Below are 20,750 nucleotides of genomic sequence, written 5' to 3' on the forward strand. Positions count from 1 at the left end.
ATATGTGTGTGTGTGTATATATATATATATATATATATATATATATATATTTACTTACATACATACATACATACATACATTTTATTTTATTACATTTGTGTTGTAAACAAAGTGTTTTTGTTTTCTACTTCACCTAGAGCCGGATGTATTAAAAAAAAATACTCTGATCTTGCAATTTAAAATTTCTTAAAACATGTGAATATGTGAGGTGCTAGAAGTAACTAATACCAATCACATTCTAAACTTTCTCTTTCTACGCTACAGAAATGTAGAAAGTGAAAGCAAGTGTTTGGTTGCTACTGGATACAGCAACATTTTCCTGTGAAATAACTTTGCAAGTGGCATGAACAGGGACATTTATCAGTGTTTTTGTATACTTTTCATTTTTTTTGCCAATGTTGATTGGAATCCAATCTTGGTTCTTTGGTGTGAGTTAGAAGTTAAAGAATCATTGATGAGTCCACTTCTGTGTTTTTTTGTGCTGTGATTTAGCAGTTACAGATCCATGAATCAGAGTCGACTTTTGGGTTTCCTTGGCTGTTTAAAGGCCCTTACACATTAGACGATTTTGTTTACGATTTGGCCGATTCCGACTCATCGGAATTAAAAATCGTGGAAATTGTCCATTGTGCATGCACTACATCGTGCGGTCGTCAGTTGCATCACCTGATCTTTTGTACATGCAGTCCGATGAGACGATGCGGCTGGTGATCCCATGCAGTGCTTTTCGGCGGGGTCAGGCATATCGGGGGGGGGGGGGTCGGGCACCGGATCGCCCAGTGTGTACGGGCCACCCGATATGACGGCCCATCGGCAGGGAGAGGTCGTGTATCGCAGCGCTGGGTACACATTGTTTAGTGTTTGCCCAGCTTTAGGAAGGCAAGAGTTGGAGTCCTTTAATAAATATAGATCTGAGTAAGCAACTGCTAGAACATATTTTAATCTGTCTTATAAACCGGCTTCTACAACTATATTTTGAAAACAACATTTTTTTTTTTGGCCAGGTATATCATGCTGAAATCTGAGCACCATGTGATTTGCAATGATTTATATGATGGTCCTGGTTTCGATACTAGATTCAGTGTGATTCAGTGAAAACTAAAAAAAAACAAACCAATACATTCTGTAATTGTGTGTGTGTAAAGGGGAAAATAGTTGAATGAGTGTAATACCCTCCAGCTCACTAAGGTGACCCTTGCCCCTTTGTATCCTGTGACACTCGGCCAGTCTTTGTGTTGCAGTGTATTCATGATGGTTCTGTATCCCCCCATCACATATGCCAGGGAGAGGAGATAAATTTTTTCAGCTGCAGCTCAGGCCGAAGAAAAGATCTTTAGAGGTGTGGGGAAGGGGGAAGGGTCGGATGCGCGGTCTCCGGAGGGCGGCCAGGTTATAGTGGATGTTTTGCTGTTGCTTGTTGTTTAATGTTTTTTTTTTTTTTTTTTTTAAATATGACCTTATTTACTACAGTTACTGTGACATTTGTACAGGGAAAAAAAACCTGCAATTAATCCCCCCCCCCCCCCCCCCTTATTTGCCCGTCTCTATTGTGCTCCCACTTTTGAGTCTTCCAGTAGCGGCTTTGTAAGCAAATGTATAATTGCCAAGAGATCACTTGACGGGTAATAGCGGTATTATGACGGCCTTTCTCCCCTCGCCTCCTCTCATCATAATCTGGCGAGCAGGGATCCAGTCTATGCTGACACAGATAAAATGAACATACACATCAGTAGCTTCCAATGAGCCCAAGGATCAGCAAGGACATTACTGTGTGTGTTGTTTTTTTTTTTTTTTTCCTTTGTGGTTTCTGGGTGGAATCTTTTAAAAGTGTGAAACCATTTTACAGTTTGCGGCCTTGTGTTGTGTGCCCTGAACTTATTAGGTTAAAGCAGCTTTTCACAAGAGACTTGTTCAGATAGTAGCGTCCCGGCTCTCTGAGAGACTTTTATGCAGTATTTTGGGGAGACGGAGTCATTATTGTAATTGGTTCTTGCCCATGAATATTAAGTTTGGCATATTGGGCATCCCTATCAAACAAGTACAGCAAAGCAGAATGTTGCCACTATATGAAGGGTAATGAGTATTGAGCTAGTTATACTTTTTGTTTTTAGCTGTCACCATTAATGAACCCCTGTAATCCATTGTGAATACCCATAATGCTGTGTACACATGGTGCGATTAAACAGGACGATAGCGATATCATTATATCGTTATCGTTCATATCGTCCTGCTTCTGGCCCCCTCAAACGACCAAACAATGGTCGATGCGCGGGCACGAATGGCTGATATAGATATCGACCATCGCCCGTGCATGCAGGCCAACATGGCCGGTATCGACCATGTTAGCCTGTTTACTATAGGGACCCGCAATTGTTGCTCGCGGGTTGTTATAGTAGTTGCGGGGGAGGGGGGGTTTGCTGGATGTTCTATCCAGCACATGCAAGATGATCAGACAACGATCGTTAAGTCGCTCTGTGTGTACGGAGCTTAACTCCTGCTAGCCTCACTTGGGTAAATGTACTAAGCCTTGGAGAGAGATAAAGTGCCAACCACTCAGCTCATAACTGTCATTTTTCAAACACAGACTGTAAAGTGACAGGAGCTGATTGGTTTGTACTTTATCTCTTTCCACTTTCTCCAGTCTTTGATAAATTTCCCCCACTGTCCCCTCACCAGTACCAGTTCAATCACTGAGGGTATTTTGCAGTCACATAAGTCAATGTGATAAGCGAATGACCAGAGCAGGATATAATTGTATTGTTTATGATGATTGACATTAATGGCAGATGAAACAGGTGGTAGAAATGTGTCTGGCTAGCTTCGCTTTCAGGGTTGTAAAAGGAACATTCATAAAAAAAATTGCCATAGATTGTGACCTCTATAGTGACCACTATGAGCAGGCCACGCAGACCTCATGCAGGTTTCAAATGTTCAGGATAAACTGTTTAGAATGGCAAAATATTCTTCAGTTTTTGGCAAAACACAGAGAAGACCTGGGGTTTTATGTAATAGCCCATGTGACGCAGACAGAGGCAAGATTCCGGCGAGTCTGGCCGTGTTGTTAAAGCGGCAGTCATTGGCAAGGCAAACCCAGGTTAATTTTGCCTTTTCAATGATTGCTGCTTTAAAACTACAGCCAGGCTCGCTGGAATCTTGACCCTGCCTGCATGTCGCAGGTAATTACTTAAACCCTTATGGATATGAGCCCCAGAGACTTGCAAAACCAATGTTATCTATAGAAAACAACTATTGGACCTCTGCAGAAATTTGGGGCATTTCTGAGGCATTGCTGGAACTGAAGGCATAGATGGGGAGAGGCAGATTGCATGGTGTTGCACCCAGCCTGCATTGTGGAAATAAAATATGTTGTAGGTTTCATTTCTAGTGTGTTCAGTGGGGTAATATACATTTCCTCTTGTACCATAGATGTCTCTTACTATATTTTATATATTACTGTGCTGCTAGGTTCAGTGTAGTATGCCCCTTATCTAATGCAAAATTTGTGCTACCTGCTGCTCAGGTTTTTATTACATATATAAAAAGTCTAATAAAAGGCACCCAAGCTTTGTTTTATCCTGTTGCACTGCCAAGTTCTAAACTGGGCAGTGAAGGGGTTAACCATCCACAACACATGTAGCCCTCTGTGATGTAGCCTGTTCCTGGGGGAAAGTTTTACAGGAGTTATGAATCCAGCTACTTGTTCCCATTGCGTACCGCAGAAGCACCAGCCCACGACCATTAATGCTTGGAAACAAAAATAAGATTATGTGTTAGAATCATAGTGACAAATTCCAAGCGTGGCTGGGATTCTTCAATACACTTTTGTTCACATTGGTAACTGAATTAATCATTCACCTCATACATCTTAAAACTCCTTGGATGGTTCAGTATTGAAACACTACATTCTGCTGTTTTAGGGATTTGGATACCTGACAGCAGAAACGGGTGACCTTCTAGACCGCACTTCAATTCCCATAAGGTTATCTGCTTGATAGCGGTGGGCAATTCCATAACCGTTTTCAATCCCTGCAGCAAATATTTGCAACGCGTTGACAATCTGCAACAGCAGAAGAGTTAAAACGTTCGCTCGGCAGTCCTGTGGCAAGCTAGGTGTAGTCTAAAAGCAGATGCTGTCATAACCGTTTGTGTCTATGGCAAATTAAGCAATGCAGTGAACCTGGTGAGGGAACTTCCTGTCTCCCTGACTGCAACAGCTGAGACTCCAGCAGACAATGAAAATGACAACTTTGAAACTATTTGGTTTCCCGTCTAACTACTAACTGTTAAGAATTGTTCCCAAAAATAGCGATTAGCACTGAAATGTGTATGCAGTAATTCTTACTTGTCAGATACGTTTTACAGCACTGTCTTCCTTGGTATCCTATTAAACCAGCCCCTAATTCCATCTGGTAGGATCACATTGGTGACACCACAGTATGAATCCAATCATTCAGCTAATTTGACCTTGAGTAGAGGTGCTAGAAGTCGTGGATTTGTGGTTGCTGTTAGGGCAATCCACACATACCACCTCGTTTTTAGAAGATGCTGGACAAGATGCCTTCTGTATAAAGCACAGGCTGAGGGGAGGAGAGATGCATATCTGGTTTGAAATATATTTTAGCTGCTTTTAAAGGGTCACTTTCCACCTTCTGGTGTTTGTTAAATGGACTAGCGGATTTTGCTAACTTTAGCTTATCACAGCCCTTGACGCTGCTGCTTACTCATCTGATTACACTCCTCGGGGGAATAAGGTTAAGGACACGCTGTTGGTAACTAGAGCAGTTTCAGGGCTTTAGTTTAGCAGATGGGATGCTTGGCTATATCCTTACATCTGTCTGCCTGCTGTGGCAGCTGATGCTACTGCTGCAGTTTGTGTTCTTTTGTTCTGTTCCACCCAACAAATGAATGCTGTATAAAATCCGTGTCTTAAGTTTTAATCCTACAGTTTTTTTAATTTTAATATCACATTAAGCAAAGTTTTATTTTTGAATGCAACTTTTTATTGGAATCGAGTAATGGTGTAATTTTAAACATGTTTTTTTTTTTTTTTAATCTCTTCCCTACAGTTACCAGACTGCCTGACACTGCATGGTCCTTAAGAATTAAGACAGGATGGAATGACAAGAAAGAGATTAGCAAAGGATTAACTGCTCTGAGGACAGACACCTTGGTTGTGAGGTGAAGCACAATTTCACACTCGTGGCTCCAAAGAGCAGTGTGCAGAAGCAAGATGGCGGATCCTGGCATACTGAGTCTGTTCGGGGAGGATGGAAACATGTTTAGTGAAGGATTGGAGGGCCTTGGTGAATGTGGATATACAGAAAACTCTGTAAACTCCATGGCGCAGCAAATGCCAATGGATCAGGGTTTTGGCTCTTTGCAGTCTCCACTCCACCATAACCCAAGCAGTCAAAACCAAGCAAAGCTTACCCACTTTGATCACTATAACCAGTATGAGCCACAGAAAATGCACATGATGGACCAGCCCAATAGAATGATGGCTAACACTCCTGGGAATGGTATTGCCTCTCCACATTCACAGTATCATAACACACCTGTTCCTCAGGTGCCCCACGGTGGTGGACAAATGGGAGTGTATCCTGGTATGCAGAATGACAGACATGGGCCACCATTTGTAGAAAGTGGTTCTATGTGGGCACCTAGGGCAGTGCAGGTGCCTGATCAGATACGGCCTCCTTACCAGCAGCCACAGTCACAGCAGCAACCATCAACACCTTCCGGACCTCAAGGTCCATCTCACCCTCAACATGTTCAGCAGATGGGTAATTACATGGTTCGGGGAGATTTCTCAATGCAGCAACATGGTCCACTACAGTCACAAAGGGTGAACCAGTTTTCACAAGGACAAGATGGTCTTAACCAAGGAAATCCCTTCCTTGGAGCTGCAGGACCTGGTCACTTGTCTCACGTAGCTCAACAAAATCCCAACATGGGGCCTTCACTGCGTCATTCAGTCCAGCAATTTCATCACCACCCCCCCACTGCTCTTCATGGAGAATCTGTTGCTCACAGTCCTAGGTTTTCTCCTAATCCTCCTCAGCAGGGTGCAGTTAGGCCACAGTCCCTTAATTTTAATTCTAGAAACCAGACTGTACCTTCACCTACGTTAAACAACTCAGGGCAGTATTCCCGCTATCCTTATAGTAACCTTAATCAGGGATTAGTTAATAATACAGGGATGAATCAGAATTTAGGCCTTACAAACAACACTCCAATGACTCCGTCTGTACCTAGATACCCAAATGCTGTGGGGTTTCCGTCAAATAGCAGTCAAGGACTGATGCACCAGCAACCCATTCATTCTAGCGGCTCACTTAACCAAATGAACACACAAACTATGCATCCTTCACAGCCTCAGGGAACCTATGCTTCTCCACCTCCCATGTCACCCTTGAAAGCAATGAGCAATCCAGCGGTCACCCCTCCTCCACAAGTTAGGCCTGGCAGCGCTGGGATACCTATGGATGTTGGAAGTTACCCAAATATGCCCCATCCACCAACTCTCCAGCCCCCTGGCGGCATGGGTATGGGACAAAGGAACATGGGTCCCAGGAACATACCACAGGGCCAGGCCTTTATAGGTATGTCCTCAACACCAAGGGAGATGGGTGGGCATATGAGACCAAATGGCTGTCCTGGAGTTAGCCATGCAGATCCACAGGCAATACAAGAACGGATGATGGCTGGCCAGCAGCATCCCAGTCATCAATCTTTTCAGCAGCAAATGGCAAACTGTCAGCCTCATCCAGCTATGCACCATCAATCTTCACCACCGTCACATTCTCATCACCAACCATGGACTTCGCTTCACCAGTCCCCTCAGAATACCCCCCAGAAAGTGCCTGTCCATCAGGTAAGTGTCCTAGTGCCAGGCCTGGAGAGAGCATGCTGCATTTTGGATGTATATGAATGTAATTTTTTATTTTACATTTTTATTTAATTTTTTTAAAACCTGCTGTATATGTGGCTTTCACAGAAACAGCTTGAGAACTTCCTGCTTTGTGCACGTTACTCTGATTTCGGAGTGTAAACAGAGCAGTATGCAACAACAGGAAGTTGTCTCGGCATTGTTTTGCTTATGAAAAAGCTGCATTTTTTTTTTTATTTAATAACTTTTTGATGCACAGAACTTGCCAAAGTTGCAGCTGATTTCATTATTTTGGGACCGTAAACCCTTTTCTTGTTACAGTATGCATTAAGCATGTGTTTGACAACTAATCTCTGGCTTTTCCTGTCAAATTTATTTTTAAATCTAAAAGTGAAACCTAACACTTTCCCCCATGTCTAGGCTGATGTCAGTGGGAAGTAGAACTGTCTGTCGTCATCGTTTAAATCTCTGCTGATACTTTCTAAAACCTCAAATCCAGATTTATGTTCCCGACTGATGTTTATCTGGTTCTAATTTCTCAATGTATTGCTTGGTTGATATATATTTTTCATTCTCCTTTCTTTACAATACTTTTGGCCAATGAACCTGAAGATTTATTCGGTAATCATAACAAATTTAGGTAGAATTAATTGCTTGCACAATGTGTTAGTGAATTTCTATTGAGCCACACATTAAAGGGGGGTGTTTACGTTCATAAGAGTATTATGAGATCATTTCCTTTAATCATAATAATTGACTGCAAAACCGCCTAACTCTCTGCTACAGTTGCAAAGAATAGCTGATTACAGCAGGACTGCCAAACCTAGTGACCTGAACGTCCAGCACGTCCGTGTTAGTTACTAATGAACACCTCTCACGTTCCAATGAAGAACATAGGGGAGAAAGGGACTTTATCCTTTTTAGTTTACAATTATTGTCATAACACATGGAACTATCTCCCATTACAATTCTGATTGTGAATATCTGTTTAGAACTCATCATACATGATAATTTGTCAAAAATGTATCCTTTCACCTCACCCCAGACCTTACGCTTAAACGGTGCCCAATTTCATCAGGTCGTGTAGATCGTGATTGTAGTATAACATTGTCTGGTCTTATTCTTTGCCCACTAATGACAACGTATGGTGATTCTATTATACCAATAATAATTGCAATGTTGCCCACTTGCACTACAATATATACTGCATTAAATGAAAGCATGGAGAAATTACATAAAGGGCAGTGCGTCGCAAACTTAATCCTCAGGACCTTTATCAGTTCACATGTTCCAGACCACCTAGCTGGAGCACAGGTGTAGTCATTATGAACTCACATTTTAAACTGGTGACGAAGCAGGGTCAATTAATGACGACATGAATTATAAAAACCTCTTGCCGAAAAGGGTGAGTAGTGGTAGCTCACCTCTCCGGCGAATTGCACTTTCCATCTTTCGGCATCAGACCAGCGATTGCAGTGAATCTGCGCATGTGCCAGTCAGAAATACCCAGCGGAACCCTCGGCTTTATTAAAAAATTTAAAAAAATCAACGTACAGTCTGTGGCTGCATATTCAGACAGCCAGGGACAGTGCTGTGGTGTGCAACGTCAGCTGCAACTGTCGAAATAGATAGCTGCAGTTGTTCTAAAGGTCAGTGCCACTTACCATTCATAACTTGCCACACCACTTCGGTGATCCTATCTAGGTAGAGCGGCGCCAATAATGACCGGGGCGCATCATTCTGATCACTTACCTGCATTATTACATGCAGGGAAGCAGTCACTACAGCACATAACATGCACAGTTTCGGATTTTGCAGCTATCGCCCATTTATACGTCTCCCCGCTGTGACTAATTTAGCTATGTTGCGAATTCAAAAAGTGTAAAGGCGGGTATCCACTAATAGATATACAAATGAGAGCACGATTACGACATTGCTGTTGTGCTCTCGTTTGTATATCTAGTGATGTGCCTAGACTGAACGTTCACTCGTTCAGTCCCGGCACATCCCTCATCCCCGCACATGCTGAACCTGACTGGATCGTCAGGTTGACCAGCATGTACGGGCGATGTCGGAAGCGACCAGCAGGCACACGCATCGCTGGTCGCTTCCGACCAAAACATGCGCGATTTGCAAGCGATTGCACGATAACGACGTCGTTATCGTGCAATCGCTTCTTTAAATCGCTAAGTGGATACCCCCCTTTAGGCGGAGAATGTCTTATTGCAGCTTTTTGCTCGATATTTAGAGCAGTAAATCTGTAAGGAGACATTTAAAAAAATAAATAAATAAAAAATTTGTAGGTCCCGGGGTAAGGATTTGTTTGAGAAGAGCAACAAATGGATACTATGAGGTCAATTCAATGGGTTTTTAGTGTCACGGTAATTAATGGGCGGCCAATGTTGCAATTCAGTTGTTTTGGGCACCCATTAATTATTGCACTCTTTGTGGGTAAGTAGACAGAGTATAGCGGTGTAAAACAGCTAAACCCAACTATAGTCCAGGTTAGGGTGCCCAAAACCAGAATTTAGGAAGGGGGCAAGCAGAAATGCCGACTGCTGTTCGCACCCTAACGGAACAACAATTGAATTGCTCTGTTGGTCGCTTGGCACTACCAGCCACTGGCGAAAACAATTGAATGGTCCCTTATATGTATAGAATATTTTATGTATGAGTTTGTTACATGATACATGGCCTGATTCAATGGTGAACGCAGATACGGCTTCATTTTGTAGTCTGCCCTTTGCGACTTGATGCAAATGCCGCTACAATGCCCTTCCCTGGTGTACATCTGCGCGTATGAATTTGCAAGGTCTGAGACACCCACTTTGATCACCTGACGCTGTAATACCGCTTGGTGCGTCTTTAAATGCCACCATTGAAACTTGCACCAGCCTTATGGCAGGTTTTCTGTCTGAGTACTGCCACCAATGTACACAAACACTTCAGTGACATGCCCATAAGACAGCTCATCGCCGCGTATCTGTTCAGCCACCTCCCATCACATTCCAGAGACATTTCTGATACTGTACGTCTCCATCGCACCCGAGCCTCTGAGTACATGCATCATATGAGTTTTGCTGCACACGCAGAGCAACAAAAAAAAATATCACTCAACTCCATGAATATCTGCATTGCATGTAACTCTGAATTTATTTTTTTTCTGCAACTTTTTATTAAACCTTTCTTAAATTATGCATTTTTCTAAAACATCCTGCACCACTTTGACTGTGCTCACAAACTCCAGTTATGCCACTTTGCCCTATGGCAGTCACTGCTGATACAATATCCTAGCATGCATGACAATAATGCAATTTGAAAAATTGTTTGGGCCATAATTGGCCATTGTAGTTTTTGGGCCTCTTTGGTGTAGCTGCAGAGATTTTGTCCAGGATTATTCCCTCCAAAGTGAAATGTACATCATTAACCCATAACAACCAATTGGCAGGTAGCTTTTAAGGAAGATGTCTGACGGGAATGTTCATAATTTGTTCGTAAATAACAAGTACTTTATATAATGCAACCAGTTGTCCACTTTATTTTTAGACCAGCTTCCCTTATGAGTTATCAGGGATAAGGCCCCAGGAAATTCCAGACATTTTTGTGACTGAATGAAAACTTAACTCAATTTTTTTTATTTTTTTTAAATTCAACCTTTTATTTTAACGTTAAATAAGGTTTTAGCGTTACTTTCACCTCCTTCTGTGCCTTAAAACATATTTTTTTTAGGGGATGCTGTGACCAAAGTAGTTTATAAAATCCGGTTATAACGAATAAAAGTATTAAAAAAAAAAAAAAAAAAAAAAAGTTGTGGTGTGATTAAAATATATATTATAAGGTACATTTTAAGATACTTTCTACTGCACAGCTACGCATTCATCTCTCCTGAGGAAGCATTGGAATAAATTAGTAACTGTTAACCTAGAACACAAATTGATACTTGTTCTTCAAAACTTTTTTTTTTCTCCTTATTCAAAACTTCTAAACCACAGTTCTTCCAACAATGATGTGTGGGATAGGGCTAATGAGCGTAAATATAATGTGCACTCTTTATCCTGTGGAAATAGGTGGTACGGGTTCTCTTCAGGTGTGTCTGCGATGTCTTAGGAACTATTTTCTTTCCTTCTTCCCTTCTATTACAGAGAGGTGGGGCACAGAGCAGAGCTGGGAGACTTGCCCAGAATACGGAGAGGAAAGAGGGGGCTATTCTTTCTTTTTATATCTTTTAAACAGACGCTCTGACATCTGTTTTATGTCTAGCACTTGATCACCATTATTTCTGCAGTAAAATGTCAATGTAACGGAGTCTCGCTCACTACAACAAATTACAGCCTCGCTGTAACCAACTGGGTCTGAGGTGGTAAACTTTAGCTTAGGCCATTTGTCTGACAGTCACCTACTGAACCATTATGGACCATTAAGAGTCCATATTAATGAGATCGCCCTATCAATCACCTTGTGACATCTATGAGGCATGAGGCAGAGAGTGTTTTTAGGAGACACATTTAATATATTGTTTGCTGAGGTACTACGCAGTGGGGATTATTCACGAGCAAAGTGTAATAACCTTTACCAACCAATAGGCATTCAGCGTTGACCATGTCCAAGTTAGAAAATGAAAGAAAATGTGTAATTGGCCTGTTCTACACAATTAGTAAATATACCCTAGTTGTTGGTAACATCAGCTATGGGTAAAATGTTGTCATACTAATGCAAAAACAAATTGCTTAATTTAAAGAAAGAAAAAGTTTTATGTGCAGTTTCTTATATTGGGTATACAATATACACCCAGCCGGAGCCTTTGTTGTGCAGTTCCTGTTGGTAATACTTTTGGTTCATCAGGAATCGTTTGGCCGTTCATTACATCTGTGTACCCAGTATCCAACATATCGGCTGGGCACACATCACTCAATGTGTACCCAACTTAAGGGAGTTGTTTTGTGGATGCCCAGACTTAATGGGCGCCCCTCGGAGCAATTAAATTTTCATCACCATTCCCCCCCACCAAAGCAGATAAACCCATCTAAAGTACGGCTTTGGGCGCCCAAACTCCCAACTTATCGCTCATTTCTGCTCACCACCTCAGAAGGGTGCAATAAGAAAGGCTGGTGGCTACTGATGCCCAAACATAGCAAAAATGTAATTGCTCCGTTAGGGCTCCATTAGTCAGCCGCCAGGGAAAACAATTGAATCACTCCCCAAGTATATATCAAGCAGAAGTAAGATTTCCCCTCTGAGTTTGTACCGTTTTCTGGCTGATCCAAAGCTATATTTTAGACATTGAAGAATAACTTATATGGTCTTTCAGCCAAAGCTTTTGCTTTATCCTAAAGATAAATGTGAGGTTGTTGAGCCACCTTTTGTGTACTTGTCAATCTGTCCTCCATATTTAAGTAACCACTTAAGTGGCTAATATTTTTTCCCAAAACCGCTCATAGTTTTCTTTGATTTGAATTAGGACAATAACTATTTAAACCTTATTCAGCACAATTTTATTTAAAAAAAATAAATAAATAAAATAAAAAAAATATATAAATATATATAATTTTTTTTTTGTAATGCATAACATATCGATCATTGATCATCGGGACTGATTTACTTACATTTCCCCGAAGCCTGTTCCTCCGTGCAGCCGCAGGGTGGCAGGTACTGCCCAAATCAGCAGTTGTTGGCAGCATGGCAGACACTGGGGGAGGGTGCAGGGATGCAGGGGGGCCGGGAGGTCCGTCTGCCGTTGGTGGCTGCTGGAAGATTGTCTTCTGGTAGTCGCCCAGTGGGCTTTTCTGACTGTGCGAGGGTACAGGTAACGCACAGCCTGGCATGGTTGCAAAAGATGCCAGGCAAGTGGTTAATGAACTGGACCCCCCCTTGTCTGCTATTTCTGAAGGAATAGTTGGATTATTTAGGAGCATCATTTTTATATTTTTTTTATTTTTCTAATTTATATTTAAAAAAAAAACAACATTTAGTGTATATGTTGTGTGTATGGCCCTATACTTGTTGTTAGCATATTAAACTCCAGGCATCCTATTTAAAAGCATTTCTCCTTGCTGCATCCCTTCTCTTTCTTATTTCTCTTTTACATGACGTTCTAGTTATAGAAGGGACTGTTTGCCCTTGAGCAAGAAGACCTTCCCTGGATGATTCCTCCATCTCAGGTACTCTCAGTTGACTGAGTGAGAGTAATTGGTACCATTCATTATCTGCTCACCAGGCCGGTTATAGCCAGTTTCCTGTATTAGCATAACAATATGAGTCAACAATGGCATTCTGATTTGGTGGGTGCTGAAGTCACCTGACCTGTAGTTACTAGAGGTTAAAGTGTTGAATGAAGGTAGTGCTGGGGGGTGGAGGCCACCATTTCACTGCTGGGGCCTCATGTAAGAAATCTAATTTCATGCAGTCATTTACTGTGACCATCCAGACAGATCGTCTCTGCTTTAATAATGCCTTATAGAGAGGGAGATAAAAGCAGACGTGGAAGCTACTGGTTTATAAATGGATGCTGTGAAAATGACAGTTTCTCTGACCTCTCCTGCAATGAATATAGAACACCGAGCTGCTTTCTTTCTGTACCCCATTTCCTACGCTGCAGCCCCCATTTGCAAGTCTGGTAGAAAGGATAAACTTTGTGGATTAAACCAAGCTTGTGTTAGATTAAACAGTGTATGTGTGCATTCAATATGTGTGACCAACAAAAATGCAAAGTTTACAAAGTCTCAAGGTACCCATCCACTAGAAGATAGGCAAACGACTGCACGGTTATGACATTGTAATCGTGCAGTCGTTTGTCAGTCTGTGATGTGCATACACTGAACGTTCAGTCGTTCAGTGTAGGAACATCAATCATCTGCAAACATGCTGAACCTGACGATATTGTCAGGATGGCCAGCATGTTTGCCCGATGGTAGATGTCTAAACGACCAGCGGGAGCGCGCATCGCTGGTCGTTTTAGACATTTTTGCAAACAATTACGATATTGTTATCGTTCAATCGCTCAACTTAATCGTCTAGGGGATGGGCACCTTTAGAAACAGGGTGTCGATATGTTCCATTTACTTGACGCTTTTTAGGGCTCATGCACAGAGTACTGGAATAATCATGTAATATAACTTGAAGAATAAACCTTTATATTGTATCCTATATGATGAAATACCCTCTGACTTTCTCTCTAAAGCTGGGTACACACGTAAAGATTTTCTATCCAACCAGTTGATTGGTTGGAATGAAAATCTGGTAAGGTATGAAAGCAAATGACAATCAGCAATTTGCTCCCAAACGCTGGAAAATGGACAAACTGAACAAATTGTTTAGATCAAACATTTAACAAACTTGTCTGACGACCATTTTCATCTGTTTTCTGGCATTTAGGCGCAAATTGCTGATCATCATTTACTTCCATACGTTACCAGATTTTCATTCCAACCAATCAACTAGTTGGATGGTTGGATAGAAAATCTTTACGTGTGTATGCATCATTAGTCTCACAGCATACCAGCTTAGTCCTTGTCCCTGGCCGGCCCCAATACGCATGCACAAGATCTTGCAAAAAGCGCAAGATGCCCAAAGTCAGGCATCGCTGGGATCACTACACATCCTGCCTATATATGAAAGACCATAAACCAGAAAAGTCAGCGGATTGTTTTTCAGTTCGACCTGAAATGCTGTATGGCAATGGTGATAACAGTACAGTATGCAGAGACCTTGTAGAACAGTGAACATCCTCCCCACGGTAACTGCTTTAATACATGTTGATGATCGATATGTGTCAAATTGTCCAGGGTCTAGCACATTTGTCACTTATCGCCTGATAATAAATCACCCTCATAGAGTTGCTTCATCTATCTCATGAAAAGAAAAACAGAGACCATGCATGTTTGAAGGTACTTTTTTTTTTTTTTTAAACTAGAGTCCGACCTCTCTGCCTCTCGATAAGAGTTGTCCTTTGCGATATAATGATTTCTAGGTTTATGACCCATAAGCCCTTTGTTTTGCATGCGTGAGCCATGGGGGACCCTGGGAGGAGTCCCATTGCATCCATCTCGAGGAAAGCTACAAAAGAAGTTTATAGGCTCCTATTTAGACAACGCCATCTATAGATGGCGTTGCCTATTGAGTCTAAAATGTAGTTTTCCATAGCTTGTTGCATATGTCGAATGCAGTCACACCTCCAAAATGGCATTTTTGATGTTGATGCATTCCGCCCATAGAGTGATGCAGTGTGCTGTTCACCATGACAGGATGTAGCAAAGTGATGTGTGGAGGGAAGTACAGGCAAGCAGGAAGTCACCGACTGAGAGCTAGTGAGTGGAATGCGCAGGATCCTCCAGCAGCACAAAATAGTGACGTGAGGCTTGTGTCTAACTGATTTTGGTGAAATCGTTCATTTATGTGAAAAATAAAGGGTTAGTGCCAGGGGCGTATCTATAATGGGCGCAGGGTGTGCGGGGAATATGGGTCCAGGGGGGGCACACCCTGCACCCATAATATTACTTACCTCTCCGGAGTCCCACGTTGGCGCTGGCATCCGGCGCTGTTAAACGACTGGAAAATGGCCGCGGCGGCCAATTTCCCGTCGTATGCGCAGTACAGGGAAAATGGCCATCGCGGCCATTTTCCCGGTGATCTGTGCATACACTATAGACTCTGGGCACACTCTAGTGCCCAGAGTCTATAACTCCGGCGCTGACCGCGCACAGCTCAGTGCGCTGCCGGGCAGAGAGGAGGGGGTCCATGTCGGAGACTGCACACGGGCCCCCTCCTATCTAGAAACGCCCCTGGTTAGTGCACCCACCTTGTTTGTTTGTATTGTGTTTTACCATAGTGTGAACTAATGGTATAGTTGACCTGGTTGGTGTTTGTCAGTGGCTGAACAGAAGCAGCGAGGACCTCTGTATCCGTGTATTCGATTCCTAAGGCAGTCTGTCAACTAGAGATGGGCGGTTCGGGTTTGACGTTTTTTTTTCCCAACTTTTCGCAAGTTTGGATCTGATGTATCGGGTAGAGAGTCAAAACTGAACTGCTCAGCTCTGAGAAAATAGAGAAAATTAGTTTGTAATCTCCAAGCCATGTGGACAGCACAGTCAGTATGGCATACAAATCACTCTCTGTGCCCTAAAATGTTCTCATGTTATCATTGTTCATTTTTATTTACATGGCACCACAAAGTGTATGCAGCATCGTACATATAAAACTTTTGACAGTCATATGCTATGTTTCTATGCCATGTCATTGTGTATTGTCTTTCTGCTCAGATAGTATAAGTATAAATATCACACCATAGACTGGGTAAGGTAGATAATTGAAGGTAACAGGAGTTGCTGGTTTGAGTCTATTGAGTGATCCTGTACCCAGAGTATGGGAGAGCAGACAGTCACAGCTGTGGAAGGGGAGGAGGAGACAAGGGATTGGAGCAGTAGTGATATGGAGTGTGCTAGGGATAACCAGAGGGAGGAGGGCCCTGCTGGGGAGCCTGGTAGAGAGTCGGGAGTGAGTTCCAGAGGATGGCAGCACCTCAAGTGTTAGAATGTAGCTTGAAAAACCGCTTGTGCTGAAACCTTTTTAAAGGGTTCTTTTCCAACTTGCGGTATCGTCCAACAATAAGTACTCTAATTCCTAGCAAGGAAGCATTATTTTCTCCCCACGCAGAGCCCTATATCAAACAATGCATTATTTATTTTCTAGTTATTTGTAACTTGACTCTCCTCCCAGCCTTTATTGCACCTGTGTCGTCCTTCCTTTATATCATCACGTTAGGGTGATTATCATTACATATTTTACTTATGTAGCTTGTTCTTATAAAGGAATTACTTTGATTAAAACACCTCTTGGTTAGAGTCCTTTAAATATTATGAAGTTTTAGAATATGTAAAGTAGTGTTTAATGCAGAATGCAGCAGCATTTGAACTAAAGTTCTTTTTTTTATTGTCTTCAGCTATGGTGTGTCCAATATTGCTGCAACTTTATAACTTCATGTTCTTTACAACAAGCAAACAAATAATTCTTTAATTCCATAAAGAGCCCTGGTAAAATTCCTCCTACCAACTTTCCTTTCCTGCTACTGTTGCCTCTGCTGGGTCTCCGGCTCACTGACGTTTTTGCACAATGGACTTGGTTGCAGGGAACAACTCCCTGATAATAATGAGCAATCACAGGGCACAATAGGCAAATTAATACAAACATCCTTTTGAACTAAACGTTTAGCCTTTTATTCCACCCTTGTTTACTAAAGCATAAAGTACATGAATCACCATTTTATCATAGAATATGAGGTGAATAAAACAAACAGGTATGTATCGTTTGTTTGAGCTTGCTTCTTAGGGATTTACATGTTCAGAACATGAATACAGTTGTGTGACACGTGCACCAGCCAGACTTTCCTTGTTCTTAATTATCAGCAGCAATTTTAGCTTCAGCAATCTGCATCCAGTAGTAGTTGGTAAGTCTGTATTTTAAGGTGCCCATCCAACCACTTTAATGAAAATCATCCCCACATAATATGTAATAGTTGTTCTCTAAGTTCTATAGCGGTGCTTCTCAACCTCAACCCTTTTCTGTGGAAGCAAGTGGGATAATTACTGACCCAGCAAAATAGATCAACTCACTTGTGCATAGTTAAAGAGATCCACAAAGCATGACCTGTTGGTGGTACTTGACGACTGGAGAGGAGAACCCCTGACCTAGGGGATTGTTTCATTTTATCATTTGACAATTTTTTTAAAAGGCAAAACCAGGTTTGTTTTGCCTTTTTAAATTGTTGATTTAAAAATATGGGCTAACTCACCCTGGCTCACACCAATGTCTGCATCTTATAGGCTATTACATAAAGGCCCAATGGAGCCTATTCATCAACGCTAAAATTACGGTTTTAAGGACATTTTCCTTAATTACTGTTATTTTAGTATTCATTAACGCACTTAACGCAGGAGATATCACTGATCTCTCCTGGTTAAGGCCGCCTGTGTTAATTTCCATACTTCCCATACATTAGTATGGAGATGTAGAAATTAGGCTATTCATCAAATTCCGAAAATTATGTATTTTTGGAATTTGGTGGTGTTACTATACACCACTATCAGGTGGCCTATAGCGGGATATACTTACCTGCTTTCAGCTGGGCAGGTCCTCCTCGGCTCCCTCCGTCGCTCCCTGGTCCCTCCTCTGGCTTCGGCTGCTGCTCTGACACTGTGTTCTCCCGGCAGAACAAAGTAAGTGAAAAAAAAAGAGAGCGAATTACAGCAGCTGTAATCAGTGCTGCGCATGCGCCGATTTTGCGAATGTAACGGCGCATGCGCAGCACTGATTACAGCTGCGGTAAGTTAGAGCAGGCAGGGAAAAGTATTTTCTGAAAATGACAGCTTTTCGGAATAAATACTTGTGGGGAGGAGGAATGATGAATTCCTTCGGTAATTAGGTAGAACTCCATGCGAGTTCTAAACCTAATTACCTCCATCGATATTTTAGTGTTAATGAATAGGCCCCAATGACTGATAAATTTGTTCCTTTGCACAAAACGCCTCCGTGCTTATTAAAGGAAAAGGTGTGTGTGTGTGTGGTGGGGGTTATGGAGAAGGTGTGTAGCATTATTGAAATTGGTAGTTGGATAGGGATTTTATTACATTCATCAATATTCATGAAAGCTGTTTTCTTTTAACCCACGAGGGGCGGTATGTTGCATTTAGCTTGGAAGTCAACTTCTTATTTAGTAGATTCCGGATCTTTTCTCTTTTTTTGTTTGTTTTTGAGCGGTAATGTCTTTTTTTTTTTTTTTTCTTCAAACTTTTCGTAAATATAGCTTTTCAGGCAAGTTATTAAAAGGACACTGTCATGAAAAATAGCTACTCATTTATCAAGATTCTTCCTTAATCACATAATCTTATTTAAAATGTAAATTTTAGTAACCACTGTCGGATCAGAGTAGGATTAACCCCTTTGGGGGCGGAGGTGACAAGCACATTATTGTAAATAAAAAAAAAAATATATATGCTCTTCATTCTGATATAGGGGTTAAGAAGAAGAGTTGCTTAGCAGGCTTCCCTGTAATTGCATCCGTGCTGACAAGCAGTTGGTGGGAGAAGAAATAATTTAATACAGAGTGAGGTGTTGTGCTGCAAAGTCATTTAAGCAGCTGCAGAAGCTATTCAAATAGGTGTGTGCTAGTGTCAGGGGAGAATCTAGAACAGGGATGCAGGATACTGGCAGTACCGGCTGTCACTGTGCTTGTGTCTGGCGAGTATCAGAGGGGCACTGAAGCACTGGCTGCCACTGTGCTTATGTCAAGGGAGTATCTATCACAGGGGTGCAAGATACTGGCCGCATTGGCTCCAGAGGAGTATCTATCACAGGAATACTGGCAGCATTGTCTACCACTGTGCTTCTATAAGGGGAATTTGACAATGACATAGGATAGAGGTTCCCAAACTCAGCCATTACAGTTCACATTTTAAGGATATCCATGCATGAGCACAGGTGACTTGATTTAGTACCTCAGTCAATTTGATTTAACCATTTGGAATTAAGCATGGATATCCTTAAAACCTGGACTGTAATGGCGGAGTTTGGGAACCTCTGAAGTATATGCATGCAGACGGTCTTTGTGACTGGTGTGTGTAACAACATAGTAATGCCACCCCATATAGCCTTACCTCCACTCACCTCTCTTCCTGGGGCCCAGTCAGTAACATGGAGATGCTGGATTGGAGCACTTTGCTGCACTGTCCTACTCCCAGGTACACGGCCGCCATCAGTGTCTGCCAATCCCAATGCGTAGTCTGTGCAGGGTGTACACTGAAGGTGCTCACACGCATACCGATATACTTACGATCCGACGATGTGTCCGATTTCCCTTGAAATTATCCCCGGCAGCTCAACACACGATATGCACACAATATGCTGTCCAATCTTCATACGATCTCCTGCAGCCAGCATTTTTTACAGTGCATTGTTTCCTAGATTGTCAGATCTGCCGTACTGCACAGCAGATCTGAAGATGCGATGTGCTACCACATCGCATCGTGATCGTGAGTGGGGACTCACGATTTGAGCATTTTTTACGCGATCTGTCGTTCCAATGTGTCGGAATCGGCCAAATCGGGAGGGGGGGGGTTGTAATATGTTTGGTGTCTGACAGTTCTTAATGTTACATTGAGCATCCCTAACAAACCATGAACCTCACAATTTGTATATGAGTGAAAGGCAAAGTTTTTTTCACAAAGTTAATTTTATAGTAAAATGAAAAGTGTACACTTCTATCCCTGGCTTACAATAGTGCCCATGGTTATTTACAGTTATAAGGGGCTTCCGACATATTTATTTACCATTTCTTATATAGCACAGCATATTCTGTTGCACTTTACAATTGGAAAAAACACATTTAATAGGACAATACTGGGTAGTAACAGACAGACATAATGGTAAAAGGGCCCTGCTCGCAAGCTTACAATCTATATAGAAATATATTTCAAAATTATGTATATTTTGAAGATGAAAAAATTGTAAATTTCACAATAAATCTTTGAAATCCTTGAAAATGTTCTACAGTCTGCCCCCTCACTTACAGCGCCCAAAGCCATGCATTCGTTCCAGTGATGTGAATGCAAGGGTCCAGACAATAGAGTGTCCACCCCCACCCGCTATGTACCTGTCAGAACAGCAGGATATTTTTTCGCTCATCCAGGTCATGGTTTGCATTGTAGGCTGGACTGTTATCGAAAATAACAACATTGAACGAACATCCTATAAATTTCCAGAATAAACAGAGCTGTTCAAACATTCCAGGAACAGCTTACCATCTGCAGAGTATGTGTATGTAAAATAAATATCTATATGTCTATATATTTATATATTCACATCATTTTTATTT

The 20,750-nt window shown here is 41.9% G+C and overlaps 1 protein-coding gene across 3 annotated transcripts in view; it reads left to right on the forward strand.

Annotated features, from left to right (window-relative positions):
- CHD7 (chromodomain helicase DNA binding protein 7) overlaps positions 1-20,750 on the forward strand; it is a 129,917-nt gene that overhangs the window by 23,115 nt on the left and 86,052 nt on the right. For all 3 annotated transcript variants that reach the window (XM_088469315.1, XM_088469314.1, XM_088469316.1), the window contains exon 2: positions 5,067-6,874. In XM_088469315.1, coding sequence (XP_088325441.1) covers positions 5,231-6,874 — 1,644 coding nt within the window. In that variant the 5' untranslated portion in view covers positions 5,067-5,230. The remainder of the gene's footprint in view (positions 1-5,066; positions 6,875-20,750) is intronic.

This window comes from Taudactylus pleione, unplaced genomic scaffold (genome assembly GCF_031769625.1).
Source record: "Taudactylus pleione unplaced genomic scaffold, aTauple2 ptg000090l, whole genome shotgun sequence".
Taxonomy (NCBI): domain Eukaryota; kingdom Metazoa; phylum Chordata; class Amphibia; order Anura; family Myobatrachidae; genus Taudactylus; species Taudactylus pleione.